Here is a 22682-nt window from a genome sequence, read left to right as displayed (position 1 = left end):
ATTTATAAAAGACGTTCCATGTTCTGTCTCTCTCTTTTTTTTGCTACATTGTTTTCCTCTGTACGTAATATTTTTGGGCTACAAATTCTCTTCATGATAGAAACTGGGCTTATTTGAAGATTGATCAACTTCCAATTTAAGCTACATTCTTTTTACCGTGTTTGCACAGAGGAACTTGGAGCTGACACCATAATTACTGGCAGCGTCTATTTGCAAAGGTTATTTCCTTTCATTGCAAAAGAGTCCCTGGATAATCCCACTACTAGCAAGAATCTGGATATTATTTCAGGTAAGATTTATCATTATGTCACAGAATCTTTCTTAAACAAATTTATTTTTCTAATTCATTTCAGAACACATCTGTTTACTGGAAACAGCAGAAAATATCCCTCTCAAATTTCTCATAATAAATCTTGAGTCTTACATGGGGGACAATGCTATAACATTTATTACTTTAAACAAACATCTAGAAATTTAGGTTTAATACTGTTGGTTTTTTTTTTTCCTGAAAAATACCAAGTCTAAATAATTTTGCAACAAGAGAACTTGATTTTTCTACAGATCATTGCTACCCCTTTTTGGAGCCAAAACTAGAGTTCATTGCTCTGCTAGCTGCCTTCTTTAAGTTTTGCATCACGGTTTTCATTTCTTCCTACTGTGTGACAGTAGCTCAACAGGTAGGTCCAGCCTTTACCTGCTCCCTCCCAAACATACAGACCCCTCCTGTTCCTTGCAGTAGCAAGAGGCACATCTGTTTCCCTCTGGAAACACCCTACTTCCCTCCAGACTCTTCCTTTTACAGCAGTCACCACTTCTAAATTTCACCTGCTAACACCCTCACAATAAAGTAATGTGGGTGCTGTTGCTGTCAGGAGGAAGATGGTAGATGTTGGAGGCAGGTCATCTACTAGGAAGTCATCACATCCCCAGAAGAAGCAGCAATCTTTCCTACGGCAACAGTAGCTCTGCACTTATAAAAATGTTCAGGCAGTGGCATTCAGAATTTGGATAACTCTTGGACCTAATAATATAATGTAATTCTGCCCAGAAATGTCTAAGCATAGTCTGCCTTTGCAAAGAACATTCCTCGTGTGTAGTCCTCCTCTCTTCAGCTGTTTCTATATGTGGCTTGGGAACTTTTGCATAAGCTGTTGGAAATGAAACACCACCTGTTGGAAACCAAGAAACTGACTTTTCATTACTTCTTGCACAGAAAAGTTGTGTGTTCAACACCTGTAACTGCAAAAACTGCTCTAAGCATCCCAATTTTCCATTTCTTAAATGCTTAGTCTAGTCTCCCTCTAGTCAGCGACTGGGAAAGAACAGTTTTTTTTTTTTTTCCCCCCTCTGTGGATTCAGTCACAAAATTAAAGGTTTTAAAGGCAATTCTTCTATAAAGTATTGACGGTCCTTTCTTGGAATCATATTCTGAAGAACTGACAGCTGTGAATCTGACTTTTATTTGGGCTACAGAAAGAAAACATTAGCTCTCTTATGCTATATTTGATATATATTCGATCATTTGGAGTTTTTTTCATTTAGGAATCTGTTTACTTGGGATTTTTAGGGATTTACTTTTCATAAAATTAATTACTGTGTCTTAAACAAGGGAATTAGCAAAGCTTTAAATCACTAACCATTTCTCATAGAACTATTAACTTACTAGACATATTCATGCATTTCCTTTTAAACATACATTATTAATATCTGAAAAAAATACAAAGAGTAAAATAACAAAACTGCATTGCTGTTGTTCAAAGCAAAAAAAATTCTAATGCATAATAAAAAGGAAAACCAAAGAGAGGCTCAATGCATAATAAGCAAGTAAGTAAAAACAGTCATTTAGTCTTTTTACACTGAAAACTGAAAAAAGTGCACTCCAGCACTATTTACAGAAGGCCATTAGAGCAACTATTTTCATTACAAGCATAAGAGTATGAATAAATTGTTACTTAGTCTTGCTCTCACACCTCACATTTCTCAAGCCAAGAATCTGCTACCTACATTGCAGGAACACAAGGCAAGTCAAGGAGAAGGTTTTCAAGTGTATGCAAGATTGACAGTAGCTTTGCGCAACCTGTGCACCTTTGTTGTGCACAATCTGAAGACTCCATGAGAGACTTCAGGCTCTACTGACTTTCAAACCTAGGAAGTGGTTGGTGAGGGAGACAAGACATACTATCCTCTCAGAGTTTCTATATGCACACTTATTAAGCTTTTAATCAGAGAAAGAGAAGTAGGAATCCATCTCAACACTTTTAAAAACTGCAGCATCTGTTTTTTCTCTTGTTATTTTGCATGCATGTGACACTTAAGATTTTCAAAATGTTGCACCACTGTTGGTGAACTGACAGTGCTTTTTTGAAGAAGAAAGATGTTGTGACCTCATTTTAAAGATATGGAAAACCTGATCGCAAATAGGATGACCTATCTGAACCTGCATAGTCTATCAGGGGAAGAGCCAGCAAAGAAACATGAAAACTTCAGTAGTCCATCTGTCCATTATATCACTTCCCTTTTATTCCGAAATTACTTTCACTCCTCTTTCCGACTCCTACTGTTCTCATCAGCTGTCCACATTATTCTGCCTCTGTTTCTGTTGTCCTCCTACTCTCAATCTGCTGGTATTGCTTTCAAACAGATACATTAATCTGTGGAATCACACTTTATATGCAAAGAGGCTATTAAAAAATCAGGAGGAGAAAAAAACCATCTATAAATTTTCTTTCTTTATCTGATCATTAGAATATTTGGTATTCTTACAAGATTGGATGCCCTGACATCCACCTCTGAGTATTCATGACACAGTGACAGCAAAGAGTCCACTCAGTGTGGTGAACAACAGTCTTCTGAGTGTCTGTTCTTCTCCTGGTGGATTGAGCAAACAAACCCTATTCTTTTAAATGTTTTTTCCTGAAACTTTCTCTTCACTCAGAAGAAAGCCAAAACTGAATAAAAACATAAAATTTCCTGTGATCCAAGCACTACATCTGTTCATATGTTTAGAAATTATGTCCACTATAATTTTATTGTTTTGTTTACAACAAATCTAACTACAGTTTCGAAAATCATTTCCAGCAAAGACTTAAGCACAGTATATTTTACAAATGGGCCAGTCCAATATGTCAAGACTTAAGATAAACTAAAGGAATGTTTTTCTCATCAAGCATTCTTGAAATCATCATTCTCAAAAACGATTAAGTTTCGACAGTTCATTTTCCAAAGGCAAGGCAGGTGAAGAATGCTTCAATGAAAAACTTCAAATCCATTCAGTTGCTCAGTAAAATTTGAGGGAATCCCTCCCTCCTCAACTTATTTGACAGATTTCCAACTCTCTAGATATATCTATACAATACTTTGCTGGCAGATGTAAGCTGCCTCTGCCTTCACTTTGACCCATCCAGACATCATGTAGCTATTTTTATATGACAGTTAGCTTGATCCAATGCATTTTTCTTCTAAGCAGCATTTAATTGGCTTTGGCTAACACCACAGTATTCACAACTAAATGCCTTCCAGTTCAAAGCTGCATCAACACACTACGTACATTTGTAGCAGTAGCTACAGAGCCTTGGTTAGTGAAGTGAAGGTGGTAGAGGATGGTGTTGTGGTAACATGCATTTTTAGGCCTCAACGTTTTCAAAATGACCAGGAATTACCCAAATAATCAAAAAGACTACAGAGGAGAAAGGAAAAAAAAATGTTCTGCCAGGAGAAGGATTATCTTTATTATCCAAAGCAAGTGGAGATTACAGCCAATTTTAATTATCTCTTTCCTGTTCTCACCCCAATTATTCCATTCCACGATGCTATAATTGTTGCCTAGATATGTAAATATTCCCTTCTCACAACAGTGTTATTTACAAATCCCTTATGCAGATAGGACATAGAAAATATTTTGGGGAGTTAACTGTAGAATCATAGGAAAATTTAGGTTGGAAGGAACCTCTGGAGGTGAGGTAGTTCAACCATTGCTCAATTATAAGACCAATTATATTAGATTATTCAAGTTATTATCCATTCAAGTTTCAAATAGCTTTTAATATTAAAGTCTGTAGATTTTTTTTTTTTTTTTTTTTTTTTTTTGGTAATAAGAGCAAGGGGAAATCTCTTAGGCAAAATAAAATAGCAACCAATTGTTCTGTCAAACACAGCATAGAAACTTATTTATTTTAGAAATCTGGTTTCCTGGTTATATTATACTGCTCTTTATATTTGAGCTGATTAGCTATTATTTCCTTTCTATAAAGGAGAAAGCAATTGATCAGACATCAAGAATAACTGTATTAAATTGTCATGTAAATTCTCAGCTGAATCCATACCTCTTTTGTTAAACTCTTCCATCATTAATCCAGAACACTGCCTACAATAAATGCATACTTTTCTTTTTCATCCTTTTCTTTGCAGAGCCAGAAAACATCAGATAATTTCCTGCTGGCAATTTTCTTTTTCCTCTTTCACAGCTGGATACTAGACAGACATACATCTGCTCATAGCATCTAATTTTTTTAAAAGGTAATTTCTTCAGTCCCTACTTTGTGAATTGCCCCAATCAGAACAACGCAAAGAAAAATTACATTCTAAAGTATGACAAAGTTAAAGTAATGATGCAATTTATCTACTGAAGATGTAAGGATGAATTTTGGAGTAAATAATATAATCATTATACAACTTAAACAAACCTAGTGTATGAAAGTAGGCACACTTCCTTTCCTGTTATAATCTTTACCCCATTGACATTCCTAAAATTCTAAAATATTTATTTAAAAAAGCTGTTTAGCTTGACCATAATTTCTCTCTCTCTATATATATACTATATTTCATCAACATTCAGTTGTGGTAAAAATTACAACTATTTTCTAAGTCAATATTATAGATAAATATATGTACGGATGCATTTTTAGTATGTTTATTCACCATTATATCTTCAAAATTAGGTGATTTTAGTTCAATGGAAACAAGTACAACTTCAATTCAAAACACTGCCCCGCAGCATCTTATGTCTATATTTCTTAGTTTTATTATGGAATATTTCATTTCAGATTGATGAAGAATTCAGGCCACACACAGAGATAACTCTATACTCTCTTTACTGCTCTGCAGCAATGCAGCAGTGAAACTAAAATTATCAGTTAGGATGGATTTAAAGAGAATTTGCATTTATCAGTGTCCAAGAAAGGGTAGGAAATCAATAGATAAATCACTGGGTAAATTGTCAAAATCTTCCCTGTTGAACTGGACTGTTTGTGCCATAAAGTTTCTCTGCAATTCTGGAAAAGTCACTTTAGGCGACCTTTAAAACAGCTACTTAAATCAACTATTGATTTGAGGTATTTTCAGATGAAGTTTCTGATACAGATAAGTCTGATTTACAAACAAACAACTGTAGTCAGCTAGATATGTGCAATTAATACATCCAATCATGTATGAAGTAAAATACCTAAAATTTACCATCTAAATCTTTTTGTACCTTATTTTTCTACAGACGAAAAAGGAGATGGTAAAGATTGGTGGTCCCTATGTCACAGGAGCAAGACTCCAGGGAAGCAGAGCCCAATGGAATGCAATTATTTCAGAAAAGCTGAGCATTTGGAAGAGCTAACACCAATAGGAAATGTCCTTCTCTGAAGAAAAAAAAATGCACAGCGGAGCACTGTAACACACCTTTTTCTTTGCTCTTATTAACCATTATGAAAAGGTTCAAAGGGTTCCAAGACTGTTTTACAGCAAAAGCAGTTACTTAAATTTAATGATAAGCACTAGAGATATTTCAAATGGCTGATATTCATCTCACCCAGTTTAGATGCCCATAACACAGACATTGTATCTAAGTTAGTCACCTGTATTCCCAGTGGAAAGAAAATTGTACATTTAGGGTAGAATTTATTTCTGTCTTCTCTAGATGTCTAATATAAGCTGGTAAATTAAGGTGAATTTGGACAAGTTCAAATGTTCATTCCTACCTCATGTAATTTGGAAGCTAGAAGAAATTCTAATCTCATGTTACTGCAGTTCCGAAGAGAAGACAAGTACAGAAAATACTGAGAGGAGTTGGCACAGCACTGCTCTCTGTATTCATGGTTGGAAATCCTGTGCTGATGAAGGCTATTTCTAGAGTAGCAACATTGCCAGGAACAGAGAAAGAAAGAGTTCCCTAGGTAGAAACATGAAGAGGTCAACTCAGGAGTTCTGAGATTCGGGGAAACATACACCCTGTTTCCTCCTCACCTGGATAACTTAAATTATGTCTGTGAAGTATTAGCCTTTGAAATAACCTTACTAGAAGCACTGCTTAGTGATTCAGATACAGCATCACTTCTCTAAATTTCCTAAAATGATGCATCATATCTATCTATGCCTTAAAGAAAAATAAGTTTGGATGCCAAAAGACTCTGCACCACAGCATGCTGCATAATTTCGCCTGGCAATCATCTCCAAGATTGGATCTCTGGATCACCTCACTGCCCTTACCTGTAATGAAACAACAGCCACAGGTAACAGATAAGAGAAGTGAAACTCATCCAGTAAAAGAAACTGCTTAAGAAGCTCAATCCTAAGGAGAATTTGTCCTCAGAAGATATAACAGAAAATGTAGGAAGACAAGCTAGGCAGAGCTAGGTCCAGCGCTATACAATTGCAATCTCTTTATCCCTCTTTAAAAATCTCATGTGCAAAAAATCTCATTTTAGGTGGATTGCCAGCAATAGACCATTATGCTGCCTGATTAGTAAATGTTATCTAACAATTTATTTGTATTTTTCTGTTGCTTCCCATCTTCAGTCTATAGCTTTATCTTCAGACTTGACACAATATGGGGCAGACACAATCTTTTCCTTTGTCATTTCCTGAAGGGCAAGGGAGTCCTGAGAAACAGCATAGGTTACTCCATGTGTGAACAGTACAGAGAATGATTAATGAACACTAATGGGATAACTGAACTCCTATTGACTGAAATTAATCTTATTTGTGCAGCTGAATAAGATATAATCAATAAAAAGTGAAACCAAATACAGGCTCTCTCCTGTAAGCATGCAAGTCTCTGTACAGCTCTCTCCTGTAAGCATGCAAGTTGATGACAGTTGTATCATCTCCATGCTTGATTAAAAATAAAAATTACAAAGCTGCAGGGATCATGAGGAAGAAAATATAACTAACTTATGTCTGGAACATTACTGTCACAGGTTATTAATGCTGTCTTCCCCTTTTGTCTCCAACAATTCCTTCTTAGAGCATATTATCAAAACATTATATTAAAACATTATATTAAAATTATTATTATTTTTCCCATGAGCAAGTATGTCATCTCAGGAAGTTCTAAATTAAAAATGTTAGGCTATTTCTTTTTTTAACTCTTTTATACATTTTTTTCCCAAGTAACCTTTAATTATGTATCCACAAGTACCGACTGTCATCCTTCAGATAGTTTATGGAATTAATGGTGGTAGAGTACTGAATAAATTAAAGCAAGAAGTATTAACTTTATTTGTGAGGTCTTGACTGAGATTCCCTGCCTGCTCTGGTCAGATATTTAATCATGAACTCTTTATATGCTTCTAACATATAATAGACCTTTTTAATAAGGTTTGTATATCACTATAGGCAATAATCATCTGATTTGTCTTGTTTACAAGAAGAGTATCGGGTTGTATTAATTCTTTTTCATTATAAGATGTGATCCTTTTATATTTCATAAATATCCAACAATAGATACTTCTAGTATGAAATATACTTAAAAGATACGGTATTTCCAAAAGCTAATCATCCACTTTTATCTTCAGACATGATTATACATATCCAAAAGATGACACTTGCAAGGATCCACATTATTAAACATCCAAATGAGTGAAACTGATGATAAGAAAATACGTGGACATCAGCCTTCACAAGATTAAAAAATAAGCAACATCAGTAGTATCTGAAAATGAAATTAGCATTGGATTTCGCAAGATGAACCCCCGCAGTGTTGCAGTTATGCAAAGCTTCACACGATGGAAGGGCTTCCTCTAAAGGTTCTGCTTACTGATCCTACTGACCTTCTCTAGCAGAAAAGGTCACAATCTATGTTGGAAGGCTTTTCTGCAGGACTAAAGGCAGGAAATAGTTGGAAGGAATGAAGAAACATTTCAGAGAGAGTAATAAAATTTTAATAGGTTTTGCATGAGAAGCTGTATAATTGATCCTTTTCTAAAACTGTAAGACTTCCTCTCATTCAAACTATGTTGCTTCATGGCATTTGTATTTTCAAATGACCGCTAAATACTCAGTAACATACATATAAGCAGAGCTCTACTGAGATTGGTAAGGAAGAATAAAATTGCATAAAGTACTTCCATATAGACTCATAAGATTAGTTTTCAAATAGACAGAAAATGGACAGGGGTTAAAAGCAATATGAAATCACTAAGTGTTTCTTAATGGTAAGCTATCAGAATAATAACACATTCTCTTTGCTTGGACTCTGACTGGATTTTTCCCCTTTGAGAAGGAAAGGCCTTCTTAATTTCCTCATTACTCTTACGGAAGCATTTAGAGATTCAAAGGAAAACTGAAATGCATATTAATAAAAATCATTGAGTAAAATATTCCATATTCTGAAACAGTGGATGAATCCTAAGTTAAGTCTCTACTCGAATCACAATTCCATTAATCTCCACACTAAGGTCACATTGGCTTGCACTCCATTTTAAAGCATTCATCTGAATATCTACTTTTCTACTTCTCACTGTCAAAGCTTTTGAAACTTCTGACCTAGTAGCAGCATTGAACTTCACAGACTGAACTTCACAGATGAAAATAGTTTCCTGTACAGCTCTTCTTAACAAATGTATCTACTAGTTTAAAACTATAAAACCAACCAAATAAAATGCCTGTGACAAGCACACAATTTGCAGCTCTTGCTAGCAGTCTCCCCAGGCTGATGGTAGTCATTCATTTTTCATCTCAGCTTCATTCTGCTCTTAGTATGAGAGCTTTGTTACGCTTTTCTAGCTGCACGTTCCTATATAAAATATGAAATTATATTCTCACTTATTTGAGATTTGTTCCTGCTAGTCATTTAAAGAGTTGAGCTGAACTACAGTTCTTAATTCTCAGATTTTTATTTTACAATGAGTTTTATTTTTCCTTCTGCATTAGTTTCCTTGATACCAGGGTATGAGTACAGAAAATTATCCCAGCAAGAGACCAGCTCCAGCAGCAGGCAAAGTAGGCACTACACTAGGGTGACAGAGAGCTTGTTTTTGCCTGTATCAAAGAAGAGACGGGCTGACTGTTCTGGCTCAGTTGGGCTTCGGTCTCTGCTTCATGACTTTGTCCATAAAAGGCACGAGGATGCAGCTCTCTTCCCAGCAGCAACACCACCACTAACAGGAGCAGAAAGCTACTTTCCGTACTTGCTAGACCCAATTACTGACCTTTCCCTTCACCCTGGGTGGTTCATATCAGAAAGTAGTGACGGGTACTGGAAAAGGCAACTGCTTGAGATGAGGGATGCACTGAATACAAAATAAATTTTTTATAAGGACTGGGAACATGCTGGGGCAGGGGAGACAGAGAGAGAGAAAGACCATACAGTCTCCTGAAACTTGGTGAACTTTCCCACTCGTAATTCTAGACTTTCTTCACCAAAGCAATATGTTTAAACTCTACCAAGTCTTCTCAATTCTATCACTGATACAAAAAAAAGCAGTACTACTACTAGCAAGAAGACTTGATTTGGTTCCAATATAAAAATTAGAGTATTAGGAATAAAGGATTTTCCATTCAATAGGCAGCTTCCTCTTCCTTCTACACTTTTTGCCCATGACTTGCTCATTTCACAGATTCATACTGAATCACAGAATGGTTGAGGTTGGACAGCACCTCTAGAGATGATTTGGTTCAACCCCGCTTTCATGCTTGTCCAATCAGATATCCTTTTCTGTTGCTTCAAACTACATCTGTTTCTGTTGAATTTAAACTACATAAATCACATAAGTGAAACATAGGATGATTCAGAAGAGCACAAAAACTGGATAGATTTTAGAATCATCTCTATCAGCTGTGCCTTTCCAAGTCACTCTGTTTTGCAGAAGAGCAGGTCTACAGCACTGATAACTCCTATTCCTGTACTACTACACTACACTAAACTAGTGAACTGTACTAGCGTAGTACACACAGGATCTCTCAATCATCCACTTTCAAATAATGCTTTTCTTTCATACAAATGCATACGCATTTTGTTCATACAACATCATTTATATGTACCTTTTCCTACAAATACATTGGCTGCTGTTGTCTTGATATCATCTACTGTGGCTTTTCTTTTTTATAAAGTTTTTACTTTGATAGGCATGAAAATCAAATCACTTGTCATTAAGTTTTACAGGACGTACACTCCACAGTAGATAAGTTCTGACTGATTTTATGATCTTAACCATAAACTGTAGCCCTTAGTAAGTAATCAGTCAACCATGAGCTGACAAAGATCCACCATATCTGGAAATAACCAGAGGTAACCAAAGAAATCCTCACACCTAAGAAATATTTACTGGAAGGGTTTTGCCTGAGATCCAAGAACCTGTTTATTCTAGTTGATTTTGAAGAATGGTGACTTGCAGACCAATACCAGTAATACCAAAGGTTAATCACGTCTTTAAAACAGAAAATAAGAAGTTCAAGGAGGGTGGCAGGAGAAGAAGAAAGGGAAATTCCTTTCAGAAGAAAAGGTATCTTGATTGCAGCAAAGGTTATAGGGAATGGCTGCAGAGAACAGTTTGAGAGCTACTTGAGGAGAAAGTGTGACTTGGAGCAGTGCCTTCCAAAATGAGGCCCTGCAACTTGCACGGGTTCCTGAGCCATTCGAGAATGCCTAGACAAGTCAAAAGATGATCAGCTAATGTTGCATATCCAAATATGATCTTACCGTAATGTACATGCCTCTTATGCATATATTTTTTAATGTGTGTTTGCCTTTTATGCTATCATCACCTTCAGAAGTTCTTCTCAAAACATCTCTTGATAGGTTTCAGGAACAACATGCAGGTTTTAAGATGGAACATTCCAGTAACCAAAAGGACAGGGACTGTGATAAATTATTTTTACGGCTTCTCCCACTTACTTAGAAATCTGCAAGACTGGTCTGAATATCTTCTTATAGTCAGCTGCTGGCATACTGGTGAAGGCTGGTGAAGGAAATCTCCTACACGACTGAGAGAAAGTTTACTACTCCAGGACTCCAGCCCTCCCCTCCATGTCTCCTCACAAAGAGGCTCATAGAACTCTGCTTATCATTTTGCCTCAGAAAAATGGGTTCTGACAATAGTAGAAGCTAACTCAGCTAGCTATTTCCCAACTCAGTTTAAGATGTTTTCTCAGATAACATAGCACCTGCAATTTTTAAATTGTTTTTCATGAGGCACACTATGGTGCCAATAAAACACTAACATGCTGCCTGCAAAGTTAGCTACAAAAGATACCAAATGACATTTTAACAGAGAGAAAAATGTCTGAAGCCAGCATGCAGGTCAAACAAATCAACTGAAAAAAAAAGAAAAAAGCCACTTAATTTTCTTCATTCGTGCCACTCTGACTGGTTCAGCCACAGATGACATGATGTTTTCCCCTCTGAGTCAGTTTGCTGACTGCCTCCTTCAAAAATTAATTGAAATAAGTGCATCCTATAATTTGAAATGAAATAGGCTCAGCAGGTGAGTAAGTTTTGTCGACTGATTACTGAGTATTGATTTTTCACCAATTGTACAAGTTACACTCCATGAGGCCATCTTCACGTTAACCTATAATACATAAAATCACCTCAGGCTAATATCCACTGAAAGATTTGTATTTTTAGAGGATTCAGAAGAAAAACACAATGTCACAGTCTCCAACTTGTTTCTTTGCCACACATTTAATGGCATTTATTTGGACAGCATTCACACATCATACTTAATTCATCATAATGTAATGTAATTTCTGTTCTGATTTCCCAGCAGGAATTTAAGGCAATGCTCCAAGACAGACTTCCTAAACCTTATTCCTAAATTAACTTCAATAATTGTACAGATATTAAATTAGATTCTCCCATGATATTAAAGAAACCAGTGCCTCTATAAAGTGACAGAATAACTTACTGTGGCCTGGAGGCTTCTGCTTGGTCTGTCTGGAGCTTCTCCCCGCCTTCCACTTCCATTGTGCAATAAACAATCCGATTGGGAGCTACTGACTTTAAACCTTGCACTTCCATTATAACAATCTGTAGAAAAGAAAGCAAATAACTTATCCATCTCATTTCAGAACACATTATATGGCACAGATATCACAGGATTAAGCTTCACATAAGAGAAAGAAAAAAAAACCACCCAAATCTTCACACACATAGGAGAATTTTAGCTTGCCTTCTTTGCCTTCTTTTCCTAATTTCAGCTATATACACTAAGAATGGAAAATGATACTGTTTCTACTTAGACAACATCTGAATACTCCCTTCAATCATAATTCAAATGCTAATAGCTCCATCAGGCATTTTATGACATGTAAAGAATAGATGCTTCAGTCTAAAAGTCTTAATATACTTAATTTGTCAAAACTCTCAGACAGGTTCTGGGACATGCAATAACTTGTGAAGAATATATACAATTATACAATTTTCTGAGATCTTGTGTTATTTGATGAATACTCTTCCCTGCTATAAGTGAATGTCTCCTGTGCTCAGTGAACTCAGGATCTGACTTTTGATGGATCTGAACGCACTGAAAAAAATGGTGCAGTGAAGTAGAGATCGCAACCTTTTAATTTCAGAAATGATTTGTGCTGTCCTGAGCAGTAGACAGGTCAAAACCTTGCCATCAGTGACTGTAATTTCCTTCCTCTGCCTTTTGCTTCTCACAGCACGCTCCTTGCAGTCAGGTTCAGTGCACATATGGGAAAGAAGAGGGAAAAAAGCCACCTCACTCAGCTGTATCCTGGCTGAGAAATTTCCTCACTGGGGAAATTTTAAGCTTGGCAAAACCAACAGTTTTTCAGCTCCTCTGAGTTAGTTATATTTCAGAAGAGCCAAATTCAGTCTAACTTCAAGTGCTCTCTGCCTTATATAAACATTGCAGTTTGACATAGTGTGAAATTACTGGAATTTTTTACACTTCAGATGTTTCAAATTCAGAGAAGAATTGAAAAGAAATTCAGGTTTTCCAGCTTGCGAAAGCTGCTTTCCTTTTTGGCCCTGTTTTGACTGATGGGAAGAATCTAGAAAAATTGTCTTCACTTGATCTTTAGAAAAGCTATCCTCAGCTGAACTAAACATGAAATACAGAATACTTGTTTGTTTTAAAAGTAACAAAAAAAAAATGACTAGTTTTGGTCTAATCAGAAGTAATCAGTTTCATAGATCAGCAAGCACTTATTCTTACCTAGCACCATTGTAATGGTTAGGCCTTGCAAAACTGTCTGCATTGGATAATATTACCATAACCTGATAGTCTTCGGCCATTTACAGCCATTTTAAATTTGCCATATCAACATCACCTATTATTTGTTGTAAATAATAACAGCAATTCAAGGACAATGATATGCTCATCTCTATTCTTTTCCATCTTTTGTGAGCTAAGATTTCGAGTAGTTAGAAAAGTGATCAATAATCACTGAAAGACTGCAGCAGAGCTTTAGCTCATACTTCCTATACTGCCTACATGCTAAATGATTTTCCTTGTTGAAAGACTTCATGTTTATTCATTTTTATGCCAATATTTTTTCCCATGAGTTTCCAATTAAATTGGACAGCACATTTTTCTTTGCTAGCATTTCTGGATTACAGGAATTGAAAAAAACACATTCATTACAAACAAAACTCTCACCAGCTGATTAACTTGCTCATTAGCTGATAAACAGCTTTCTCAATATTGTCTGTTTCTTTCTCTAACTCTCCAGCAGCTTAAGAACATAACTGAATAAATATATATTTTCTGCTATCATTCTGATATTTCATTTATTTTACAAATTTCTGAAAATAGGCTATCTGATGACATATTCAGTTTTCAAAAACAGTCATTGTCGCTTGCAGTGAATACATCTGAATAGGTCTTATCTTAGAGACAGTGAAGTCTATTCCCACCAAAATTTTATAAACATTACTAACATACACTGTTGTTCTGCCTTAATAATCACATGCAGCAGCAGCATAAAATCCCTAATTTTCATTTGATTTTGGGTGTTTAAAAATACCAGACTAGCAACCCTGAGAAGAGATTTTTTCTAATTATCACCAAGCTCGTGAGATAAGCATGCAGTTTATGGGTGCACAGGAGAAGGCTAGAAGGTGCTTTACAAGGTTATGGTCCCCTTTTCTGTTTTCCACCACATAAATTAAAGAGCTTAGTTTTAAGGATTATCTTGATAATCTTATCTGTGTATATATTCTCATAAAGCTTTGTTGTATAATCCATGTGCATGCAATGCAAACATGCACACACAAGTACTCTACCAAATTTTCTCTTGAGATTCTCACCAGACAAAAAACATTAAAACTGTTGATTAAACCAGCCATACCAAAAAATAATCTGCAGTAAAAAACTGCCTTCTTCCATCCTGTAAATGCTGGAGTGAAACATTTTAAAATCCAAGTAAAGAAGAAGAAGAAGAAGAAGAAGAAGAAGAAAAAAAGTAATTCTAGCCTAAATAATGGTTTTGATATACTCCCTACAGCTTGATATACTCCCTACAGCTCACTGGTATTCATTTTTCTCATAATCATTTGCATTAATTTTGAGTAGATGCAGGTGGATATCCAAAGGAAAGTATATTTCCCCCAAAGATTAATATCACTCTTATAAAAGACTGCCTAGAATCTGCTTTTTATGGACTTGGAAACAGGAAGTAAATAGAAAATAAATAGAATAAGAGAAATGGTAGCTTACACAGTGAACAAATGATTAAGCCCTTATTTCAGAAGGTGAGTAGTCTGCTAAAACTCAGAAAACTAAACACAAAATTGTTTTTACCTGAGTGCATCTGCAGTGTGAACATTACGGAAAAGAAGAATAAAAGACAGCTGTACACAGCTATTATATCACATAACTAAATTAGGTACTTCAGAATATTTCAGAATATTTCAGAATATTTAAGGTTGGAAGGGACCTCTACAGATCATCTAGTCCAACCTTCCTGCTCAAGCAGGCACACCTAGAGCATGTGGCACAGGGTGGCATCCAGGCGGGTTTTGAAGACCTCCAGAGAAGGAGACTCCACAACCTCCCTGGGCAGCCTGTTCCACTGCTCTGTCACCCTAACAGTAAAGAAGTTCCTCCTCACCTGGAGACGGAACTTCTTGTGTTTCAGCTTGTGGCCATTACCCCTCGTCCTATCGCTGGCCACCAGTGAGAACAGCCTGTCCCCTTCCTCCCTGCATTCTCCCTTCCTGAACTTATACATATTAATCATATCCCCTCTGAGCCGTCTCTTCTCCAGAGAAAACAGGCCCAGCTCGCTCAGCCTCTCTTCATACGAGAGATGTTCCATTCCCTTAATCATCCTGGTTGCCCTTCTCTGGACCCTCTCCAGAAGCTCCACGTCCTTCCTATACTGGGGTGCCCAGAACTGAACACAGTACTCCAGGTGCGGCCTCACCAGAGCTGAGTAGAGGGGCAGAATCACCTCCCTTGACCTGCTGGCAACGCTCCTCCTGATGCAGGCCAGGATGCCATTGGCCTTCTTGGCCACGAGGGCACACTGCTCACTCATGGTTAACTTAGTGTCAACCAGGACTCCCAGGTCCCTCTCCGTGGAGGTGCTTTCCAGCAGGTCCACCCCTAATCTGTACTGATGCCTGGGGTTATTCCTCCCCAGGTGCAGGACCCTGCACTTGTCCTTATTGAACCTCATGAGGTTCCTCTCTGCCCAACTCTCCAGCCTGTCCAGGTCCCTCTGGATGGCAGCACAGCCCTCCGGAGTGTCGGCCACTCCACCCAGCTTGGTGTCATCCGCAAACTTGCTCAGGGTGCATTCCGTGCCCTCGTCCAGGTCATTGATAAACAAGTTGAACAGCACTGGGCCCAGTACTGACCCCTGGGGGACACCACTGGCCACAGGCCTCCAGCTGGAGGCCCAAAGACCAGACAGCACTGCAAAGCAAAGGAGGCCAAAGAAGGCCGGATAGGAGAGACAAAACTAGGCATTAGTGTCATTTTCCTTCCCAGAAAAAGTCTAGTTTCTAGCCAGTGTGAGAGGTGAGATAATGAAACCTATTGCAAATGACTGACATGATAGAATTGGAGTGGAAAAGGATAGGGAAGTATTGTAATTGCATGAAAGCTGCACAGATTTGACATCTTACTGTACACAATTCATTTCCATTGTGCAAAGCTTTCCAGAAAGGCATGGATGTGTTGCAGCATAGAGAAAAAGCCAACAAAAATTGCTGCAGAACTGAATAATCCCTTGAATCTATTTTTAGGCTTTAAAAAAGGGACATTTCAGCAACTATAGTGTCTTTCACTATTGGATGCTACCTGAGCATGATGGTGATAAACACATTGCCATGTCCAATATACATCACGAAAGCAAAAAAAAACTATGCGTAATAAGCATGCGTTCTGATGACTAATTTTTCATTTTGCTTTGTTTTTTTTGTTGTTGTTGTTTTGTGTTTTTTTATCAACTACATTAAATATAATAACAAAATGTACTTTAACTGATTACTTAGCACTTACTACTTTTTAGGTACTTCAAAACTATTCTTTTTTATAGATATTTATGGTATCAATCCTGAATCTGTATTCAACTTCAGAATGACCAATTGTACTACTCTTTGTTTGGCTTTTGCATTATTAGATAGCAATATTAAAATTGTATACAGTAGAAGAAACCAATCAATTATGCTTACATAGAGGATCTAAACTTCTACAACTGCCCCAGTTATACGTGAAAGTCAAATGCCCTTGCTATGGTAGTACTTTGTATTTAGTGTTATACTTGGTATGACATAAATGTGGTACCTTCTGACTGACAAATACTCTGACAATATTTGGATTTTACTATTCCTCAAGATCAATATTTCTCAATATGAACATTTTCAGAACTAGACCTAAGCTATGATTCTATAATCAGATATGGTGATTTCATCATTAAATCAGTTGAGCTCTGTATGGATTAGGACTCAATCACTATAGGTCAGTTTTCCTACTTAATCTCAGTAAACATGAGGTTAATGATCTTAAATTTGTCTAGAATTATGACAGTTGTGTGGGAAATTCACCTGCACATGCTGTTTGAACCCCAAAGCAGCTACTAGTGCAAGAGGAAAATCTATTATATATTTGCAGCCTAACACCTAAGTATAAGAGACGGAAGGATCATCATTTACTTATTTAAAATAAAATATTAAAATAATAAAAGTAATCACAAAACCAAGGGAAGATTAATGACAAAAAAAAAAAGTGTAAAGAAATAGGTATTAACTATCATCAAAGGCTAGGTGAAACATGTGATTACCTCTAAAGTGAATGACAGCACAACATCAGACTTTGATAGCTGAATCTCATTTTCATCTCCTATGTCCAAGAAAGCAGAATTCTGTGATCGTTTCAGCTTCTGCAGTTTAAATTCTGGCCCACCTTTGGACACTGGAAGACTTTCCAGATTTGCCATAAGCAGATTCACTGAAGACCGCAACTCTTCTATGTACATGTTCTCCATTTCTCTTGTTACAAATTTGGGGAATTTTCTTTCCTTGGAAGATATATTTTAAAAGTTAGGGACAAAAATCACTAGTGATAACGCATTATACAATCTGTTAAATTGCTCTAACTTAGAGATAATTTATAATAATAAAAATCTTAATTCCAATTGTATTCAAAGCAGTAAGAAAATGCAAATCCTGTCATATTACATCACTAATAGTGACTAGAAGAAATGCAAATTGACTTGAGATTTCCATCATATTCCTTAAGTATACTGGACTTATCAGAAAAATGGACATATCAGAAAAATAAAGGGCATCTGCAAAAAGGAATCTCTTCCCCTGTAGATTCTTTCAATGTTAAACCTATGCTGAATATTTGTGCATACATTGCATATTCATACAACAGTTTTAAGTATACATTTAATTTTACCTTCAAATATTTTATAAGTTGACAAAATGAATTGTACAACAATGATTTTGAGCATTGAAAAAAAAAAATACTGTGGCAAAATGGAAGATAGGAATGACAGACTTAATTATATAGTTAAGAGACCACTTTCTCTTTTTAGAAAGCTTTTTACAGTGTCTTTTGCTGCATATTTTTTATGATTACAATCTTCCATGATTTAAGGCAGCACTAATGGAAGATGTGCAGCACTGTCAGAATAAATGGAGGCCTTTAGTTGAGACCTGTAAAACCTAAATGTTTGATTCACAGCAGAAACTTTCCAGCATTATCCACCTCTCTCTCTTTGAAGAAAACAGGCAGGGTTCTTCTATGAGAACTCTGAGACTCTCTCGTCTCTGCTTTATTTTTTAAGACAATCAACATCTTACAAATTCCTGCAATATATAATATTTGAAATAACTTAGAGGCATGACAACAAGAAAAGAATGTTTTCACAATCGTATTTTTTAGCCTAATGAAGGAATGCAATTACACTGATCTGAAAAGCCCAAACTTCCTAAAGAATGAGGCGTCCCCCTGGGCAACTCTGGAAATTTTGAGGTTGCGATTGCAACATATTGCAACAAATCTTAAAACAATAAACTGAGAGAAAGGTGTGAGAAGCTGTTCAGGCTGATAAACACACAAGCCTTTAGATCTCGGTGCTAAAATGGATTTTCTGATGCAGCTTCCAAACAGCAGCACTGGCCAGTCTCTTCAGAAGATCATATAAAAATTATGTTAGAATAACAAAGCACTAATTACAAATCAGTAAGGTTGAAAATCCCATATGGGATTTTCTATATGTCTACTATGTCTACTATATGTCTACTGCAATTATTTTAAATTTAGTCAGATTGAGACTTTTAGACTTAAATCAGCATATTTCTAAGATTCTTCCTTCAAACAGGTAAGATATTTTTCTCCCTCAAATAAACTTGTAGTATATAATTTTATCTCAAAAATAATAAGTAATGTATAATAGGAACAATGAATGAGATCTTAAAAAATACTAAATGCAGAAATTTCTCTTTGGATGTGCTGATCTTTTGAGACTTGAGTTTAATAACTCTCTTAAGGGTAAGTAGTGACTTAAAGACAGTTTCCCTATCAGGAAAAAATGCTAGAATATTTAATCCACTAATAAAAAGATTTTTCTTTTTTTTCTGAGCTTTGAGAAGGCAGAAGTGGTTCATAGTTCATTTTAAAGCTTTTGATTCTTTAGGCTTAAATGACCTTTAGAATTCTCACGGGTGCCAGAATTAAGACACGCAATAAAAGCAGTCAAAGTCCCCCACAAAAATTTCTGCATTCTAAATATTTTTTAAAAAATATGCAGAAATTCTAATTTCTAACAAGCATAAAACATGTAAGACACAGAGTTCCTTATTCCATGCAAAATTCTGCAAAATTCTGCAATTGACATTGTGTAAACAGTGATAACTGTTTAAGTCATGATTCTGGTAAAGAAAGAAAAAAGACTTTTTTGGGAGGTAAAGACTACATACATGAAGACATACTCTATATTTATATATGTATTTTTGTTATTTGATAACTTTTGCAGCTTAGAGCAAGAAGGCAACAGAGCTAACAGAGGATTACTGAGTAATTTTGCTTATAACCACAGGTTTCACAAAAGATTGAAGTAACATGACTTTCAGCGAAAGGATTCTTCTCACCAAATTTGATAACATATGGTTGGGAATGATAGCAATTCTTTCTGTGATATTTAACATAGGAGGGCTTAATCTTGTTTATTAAAATAAGATTCAAGCTGTAGGAGAGAAACATATATAGGCTTTTCTAAAATTTACAAGAAATATTTCTAATTTGTCTAATCATCATTAATTTCATCTTTAAGATTACTCATAAGCTTTGTTATCTGCAATGCTAATATAGCCATTAACAACATAGACTTAAGACTTTATAAAGTATATCACATGTATATACTTAGAAAGTATATCACATGTAACATAGTAAAATCTTTTTTTTTAAATACAAGATACCATCAAGATAACATCTTTTATAGCCCTGGGCACAGTATAATGCATTTTTCTGAATAAAAGATGGCTTGCTTTAGCTCCAAACCATACACTTCCAAAATTAAAAATAATCTGTTTTACCACTAGACTTGTTGATGAGGGGAAAAACTGGAACAAACGATATATGACTTTTCAATGGTTTACTCTCTCCTTACCCCTATTGCCATGTAAACTTCAGAGTCAGAAAGAAATATATCTTGCAACTGTTATGCTTTCTTCTGCTCATTTTCTTAGTTTTAGAATCAGATTCTAGCAAATACTAGAAACACATATTCATGTATCTCTAGCTTTATGTTCTCACTCAGTCTCATATGAGGATTCATTTTTGGTACCTGAAAGCAGTCACTTACCTTTGCCATTTGGTCTGCTAGTTGTAGACGTCCATCTAATTCACGTCTGATCTGGGCTGCTTGTTCATCTGCATTATCCAACTTAGGCAGAAAACAAAAATAAAGTTGACTGTGACAAGCATGCACTGTATTTTAATTTTATATGAACTAATGTAGTTAAAAACTAGAAATGAATCACATACTTCACATTTTAAAGTTAATAAAGTACTATGAAAATGTATAGCTTTGAACTTCACCAAAATGAGAGAAAGGTACAGGCCACCAGTTTTCCAAGGCAGTCAGTGACTTGACATGCACAGCTGGTGCTCCACTGAAATTTTAATACTCAACTAAATAGAAGTAACATTTTTCCTTATGAAAATAGCAGTTGAAAACATTTCTCCATGAAGCAGAAAACTAGACTGACAAACTTGCATAGAAAATGCAAGAAGAAAATTTTGTTCTTTAGTCCCATAAGTTTCCACAAGAGTAGACCTGAGGAAAGAAAAACTGTGTGGCTGTAACTTCTAAACAAAACAAAATTTCACTCTTTGACCCAACCACTGGCCAACAGCTCAGAGTACAGCTTATCTTATTTACTGTACCTACAATATATAGAAGAACACAGAGGAAAGACTCATGAGACAACCTCCAATTCCAACCAGGGAGAAAGAGGAGCAGCATTTCTTTACCAAAACAATGTAGCTGACTCTCAACAAGGAGCCTCACTAAGTCATTTGTCACCTGTTGAATTGTGAGAAGGGTGGGAAAAAAGCCTATATAAAGTGGTTTCTTCTTTGGGGGAGAAACGTCTTACCACGACAGCACTGCACATGGGGTCCTCTACTCCATCCCTGCCACAAGCCACTGCTGGCACAACACCAGACGCTCATCTGACCCTCTGCATTTAGCATGCAGCTGAGGTTTAAGGATACACGGATTGTTCTCCATTAAAAAACAATCTTAAAGTGATTAGCGATGAAATTTGGAGAAAAGCAGACCTCTTTAATTAGATCAGCACTTCAACTAAAGAATATAAAATAAGTTTGTCTGGAAAATGGCTGATTACATCAAGCCAAGCTTTTTAAAAAATACTGTTTGGTGAAACAGCTCCATGTATAATAAATACCATTTCCCTTGTGACACTCCTCTGCTAAATTCAGTAGAACTCATTGAATCAAGGCTGTCTTGAAAATTAAGCATTTCTCTCTCTCAAGATCCAATAAAAAGGAAATAATTAAAATACACTATCCAGTGTTTTAAGGATCATTCTATAAAATCAATCTTACTATATGTAGAAATAGGATAGAAAACTCCCTGCTGCTAGAACGTAAGCCATAAAAAGATCCTTACTGATCCAGATGACCAGAAAACTAGAGAACAAAGCTATTGTGTCTCCAAACTGGAGAGTAGAGGATGGCCCTTCCAATGAAGTGTCCATTGGGTTGATCTCTGTGCCCTGTTTGACTGTTAGCATAAATGGCAAATACATTGTGGATTAAAGCAAATATTTGAGGTTTGCAATAAACAAACACTAAACTCCAAATATTGTACTTCTGTTTCTTAATAAAGTTACAAGAAATTGTTTATTGGACTTGCTACCGAGTAAGTCTCTAATTTCATTTTCCACTGAAAAAATAAAGTCAGTGAAATAGGAAAAAAAATTGCTCTCCCTTTTCATCAAAGAGAATGTGAACATTATTTAAAGAAAATACCCAGGATGATCAACTGTGTGAAAAATACATTCTTGATGGAATTTTGAAGGCATTATTATCATTTCTGCACAGAAAGACGACTAGAAGGAAGGAAAGTAGAATGAAATCAAAATTTTACTGCTTCAAGGTGCAATTTTTATGACTACTACAAACTTGGCTGAAGAGCCAAAAGCCTTTGTTTAGACTGATATCTATTTACTTATTTTTCCATTAAAAAACATGTGAAATGAACATGTAAGCTCTTGGACTTGTAAATCTTAGTATTTTTTTCTCAGATATTTCTTGCTTCCCCTTATTTGTTTACTCTTGATGTCTTTAAAATTGTGGAATTTCTCTATTTTATTTCACTTATTTTTCTCATAATATTTATACATTTTAATGATCCTAACTATTGTGAAATATGGAAAAAAGATGAAAACCTGAAACACTAAGGAACACTGTTTATAATAAAAACAAGGTAAGAATGGTAACCAGATTTATTCATAAGTGTCCTAATAA

At 35.9% G+C, this 22682-nt stretch overlaps 1 protein-coding gene across 5 annotated transcripts in view; it reads right to left on the bottom strand.

Annotated features, from left to right (window-relative positions):
• Nucleotides 1-22682, bottom strand: part of CADPS2 (calcium dependent secretion activator 2) — a 276456-nt gene that overhangs the window by 144291 nt on the left and 109483 nt on the right. For all 5 annotated transcript variants that reach the window (XM_026051658.1, XM_026051660.1, XM_026051659.1 and 2 more), the window contains exons 4-6: nucleotides 20491-20571; nucleotides 17461-17697; nucleotides 12111-12232 (exon numbers count right to left, since the gene is read on the bottom strand). In XM_026051658.1, coding sequence (XP_025907443.1) covers nucleotides 12111-12232; nucleotides 17461-17697; nucleotides 20491-20571 — 440 coding nt within the window. The remainder of the gene's footprint in view (nucleotides 1-12110; nucleotides 12233-17460; nucleotides 17698-20490; nucleotides 20572-22682) is intronic.

This window comes from Nothoprocta perdicaria, unplaced genomic scaffold, assembly GCF_003342845.1.
Source record: "Nothoprocta perdicaria isolate Ctin4 unplaced genomic scaffold, notPer1 scaffold_79, whole genome shotgun sequence".
NCBI lineage: Eukaryota > Metazoa > Chordata > Aves > Tinamiformes > Tinamidae > Nothoprocta > Nothoprocta perdicaria.
The sequence above is the reverse complement of the archived record's forward strand: the minus strand, read 5'-3'. Positions and strand labels throughout refer to the sequence as shown.